General features: G+C 42.6%; 1 protein-coding gene across 2 annotated transcripts; it reads left to right on the top strand.

The window, feature by feature from the left end:
- The first annotated feature begins 1,429 nt into the window (after positions 1-1,429).
- On the top strand, positions 1,430-3,837 carry LOC117520939. 2 transcript variants are annotated; one of them, XM_034182280.1, is made up of 2 exons: positions 1,430-2,766; positions 3,000-3,837. In XM_034182280.1, the coding sequence occupies exon 1, from the start codon at positions 1,522-1,524 to the stop codon at positions 2,275-2,277; it is 756 nt and encodes a 251-aa protein (XP_034038171.1). In that variant the 5' UTR covers positions 1,430-1,521; the 3' UTR covers positions 2,278-2,766; positions 3,000-3,837. The 2 variants fall into 2 exon arrangements, with proteins under 2 accessions (XP_034038171.1, XP_034038172.1); XM_034182281.1 differs by having other exon boundaries at positions 3,003-3,837.
- Positions 3,838-4,062: the final 225 nt, after the last annotated feature.

Genomic DNA, 4,062 nt, shown 5'->3' on the forward strand with positions numbered 1-4,062 from the left:
CCTGGTCGACATAACATCGATGCGGACTTGCTGTCTCGACAGTATGCACCAGAAGAGGACAAAGAATGGATTAATGTTCCACCTGATGGCATTAAAATCCTTTGCAAACGAGCCTGTAACAGAGATGAAGCAGTTGTAACTGACAGATTTGTTGATCAGTTAGGAGCTCCTGCTACAGTAATACCTGAAGCGTATGTGTTCCCAGTCAACCTCAGTATAACCACTCTTGACCAACTGAGCTCAAAGGACCTCCAGACCTCACAAGATATGGACCCAACCATTGGACCCTTAAAGAGAGCAATCGAAAGCAATAAAGGTTTGAGTCGCTCTAAGAATGACTCACCTGAGACTGTTTTGCTTCTCCGTGAAAGCCGCAAACTGGAGTCAAAGGATGGATTGCTCTACAGAGTAAAGGAAAGACCAGGTGGAAAACCAATCAGACAGCTCATCTTGCCAAGAAGATACCGGCCTATGGTGCTAAGATCCTTGCATGATGAATGTGGACACCTGGGGGTGGAGAGAAGTACTGAACTGATCAAAGACCGATTTTACTGGCCTCGGCTGGCAGCTGAGGTGGCACAATACATTCAAACCTGTGGGAGATGTATTTCTCGTAAGACCCTCCCACAGCGTGCCGCGCCTTTGAGCCAAATAACCAGTAATGGCCCCTTGGATCTAGTCTGTATTGACTTTCTACAGATAGAGCCAGATTTCAAAGGCGTTGCTAATGTGTTAGTAGTGACTGATCACTACACACGGTATGCACAGGCATTTCCAACCAAGGACCAAAGAGCTGTCACCGTTGCAAAAGTACTGTGGGAAAAGTATTTTGTGCACTACGGTCTGCCTGCACGGATACACTCTGATCAGGGCAGAGACTTTGAGAGTCGACTTATCAAGGAGCTTTTGTCCATGCTGGGAGTACGAAAGTCACGAACTTCTCCCTACCATCCTCAAGGTGACGCACAACCAGAAAGATTCAATCGAACTCTCCTGGCAATGCTTGGTACTTTGGACACAGTACAGAAACAATGTTGGAGTCAGCATATCACCTATCTGGTACATGCGTACAATTGTACAAAAAATGATGCCACTGGATACTCACCATATTGTCTCATGTTTGGAAGAGAAGCAAGGCTCCCCATTGACATCTGTTTTGGAATTTCACCAAATGGTGAAAGTGAATCCTCCTACCAGCAATACGTTGCCAGAATGAGGAAAGAGTTACAGAAAGCATACCAATTGGCATCTGATGCCGCTACCAAAAGTAATCTGCGAAACAAAGCCTACTATGACCATCGAGTGAGAGATTTACCTTTGGAGAAAGGTGACAGAGTCCTCATTCAGAATGTTGGACAAAAAGGCAAGCATAAGTTACAAGATCGCTGGAAATCGACACCGTATGTTGTTGCGGAGAAATTGTCTAACCTGCCAGTGTACAAGGTTAAACCAGAACATGGTCCAGGAATAGTCAAAACTTTGCATCGAGACCATCTATTGCCCATAGGTTACTTGGTCAGGATGTCTAACCCCCCAGATGTTGCAGGAACGACTCAGAGACCTGTCACCAGATCACAACATCCCCGGCCATGTCCAAGAACTAAGCTTACTGATCCAGTTGAAGAAAGTGACACTGTGTCAACAGATACAGAATTTGATACTGTCCAGAATCCTCAAGGTTTTGTTGTGGATGAGGTCAGGAAACAAAACGCATCACCAAAGCAAGAGTCACAAGAGACTGAGAACCGTGGAAGTTCTGAAGAGGAGGAAAGCTCTGGAGAAGACAGTGAAGGCTCTGGAGAGGAGGAAATTCAACCAGTTATAGAATCAGAGAGTGAAGGATCTTTCATAGATGATACATCTGCTGTGATGGATTCTGATGCCCAAGAGACAAATTATGATTCGGTAGAAGATCAGGTTTTAGAAGGGAGAGCAAGCTCACCCTTTTCAACCCAAGTCAGAAGTGAAAGATCAGTTAAAAGTACAAGAAATGGGAGTGAAAAGTCCTCCGCTGTCCGAAGATCTCAGAGAGAACCAAAACCAGCCATTAGATTGACCTATGACAAACCTGGTTACCCATCTAGTGAGCCAGTGACCATAATGCATCATGGTATGGTCATTCAACTCAAGCTAAACCCACCAGATCAAACTGGCCCTGAACTGAGACAGAATCCTAGAACGTCCAAAAGGATGTCAGGGAACAAACGAAAGAGCACATGTCGAAGTGAGGAAAAGTGTGATGAGGACATCTACACATTCAGAAGGGGGAGGGTGTAGCCCTGTCTAAAGTCACTGACTACAGTATATAAAATCAGTAACATATGTAAATAGTTGTAGGATACACCAAAAGTTCATGATATTAAAACTGGTTAGAAGGTGCATTAGATACATTTGAATAAATGACATATGTACTGTTTAAAAGTTAAGCTACACATTTCTAAAATGTGCCATGGTCCTTTAAAATCCCGAACTTAGGAGAATATGAGTTTGTTTGAGCAAAAAGTCTGTGCAATCTAACCTGTTAACAATTTAATGTCAGTCAGTTTGTTTTAAGTATTGCTATTGGATTTTACTGAAGTAACAGCCAATCCCAAGATGTTTCCTGGAAAAAGGGGGCAGAACAAGTGACGTGAGCCAGAGTGTAGTTTGCCAGAAGTCCTGAGGGTGAGAGGAAAAGAGTCAATCGGTGTAACAGAGCGTGCTTCAGGTTTTATCTGCACGGTCGACTATTCGTGGGCCTGATAATAACTTGTTTGTAACTTAAAGGTAAAGAAAAACCGTGTGCCATTCGTTCTGTGTTGTAACGAACAGTTATAGTGATAATTCATGTGTGGTGTTGGTTAGCGGTCTGCTAATTAGCGTAGCATACCATGAACATTTGCCTTGATACCATACTGTTCCGGTAGTATTGAAATGCTTGCTAGTTGAAACAGAGTTCACGTATTTCATCACGAAATAAGTGTTGGTATTGTGACTCAGCTGAGTTAATTTGCTTAAAGGAGACGTGGAGAGAGAGGTTTGGAGCGGTTGTCCCAGTCTTCCCAGTGGATGGACTCTGCTGTTTGTCCTGGTGCTGTTTCGTGTTCCTCCTTCCTGGTGGTTCCTGAGGTCCCGACAGCTCCGGTGGTTCCTGGAACTCGATGCTTTGCTCTTACTGCCATTGCCTTGGTGACTGTTAGCTTCCCTATAAATTCATTCGGGATTCGTGAGTATTAAGTAAATCCACTGAACTGCACGTGCGTTTTTTTTTGCTCTGCTTGGGTCAGGGTGAAGTGGCCAAAAAAGTTTTAGGCTCCATCGCACCCTAGCTTCAGCTCAGGCCTGCAACTTTTGAGTAAGGAGAGTGTGTGTGTGTGTGGGTACCCTGAGGATAGGAGGTTATTGAGTTTTTTTTCTTTCATGTCTTATGGTGCTAAACCAGGTTAAAGAGTAATTTTCGTTTCCTTGGTTTTAAAGAAAGACAGGTCATTGTATATTGTAGTAGGTTAAGACCCGGAAGTAAATGTCCTTTCATATAAAGGGTAAAAGTTGTTTTGTTTTGTTGTGGGTTACTAACGAGAAAAAAAACTTGGAACACAGAAACCTCCATTCAACTTACACAGTTTTTGGTTATAACATGTTTATTTTTGTTTATGCTAATTTTACTTTAACCAAATTATTGTTTTGTCCCTTCAAAGGATGTAAATAAATTGCCTGTACAAGGGTTTTGTATTCAAAGTACTGTGGTACAGTGTCCTTATTAATGTTGTAGAAAAATTTGGAGTTCAAGATTTAGTGAAAGTTAAAGGGAGGTATCTTACAGGGTAATAAAACGTAAAACGGTTTAATTAACGAACTCAGGCCCGATCCCATAACTACAGCTACGTGGGACAAGGGTTACATATATTTTTGGGTACCCACTATTCCTGGCTGCTGTTGTGTCACTGACTCCCAGAGTCGAATTCTGGCTTCTGAGAATCTGGCCCAATTTTATTGTACATTTGTACCTATATGTGAATTACCTCAATAATATTGGTCCTATTATTATCGCAGCATACATGTTACAGGTATTTTTGCTATTTA

This window comes from Thalassophryne amazonica, chromosome 11 (genome assembly GCF_902500255.1).
Source record: "Thalassophryne amazonica chromosome 11, fThaAma1.1, whole genome shotgun sequence".
Taxonomy (NCBI): Eukaryota; Metazoa; Chordata; class Actinopteri; order Batrachoidiformes; family Batrachoididae; genus Thalassophryne; species Thalassophryne amazonica.

Excerpts from the sequence above, each read along its gene's own strand:
- LOC117520939 (XM_034182280.1), top strand. The coding sequence starts at position 1,522 with ATGTCTAACCCCCCAGATGTTGCAGGAACGACTCAGAGACCTGTCACC.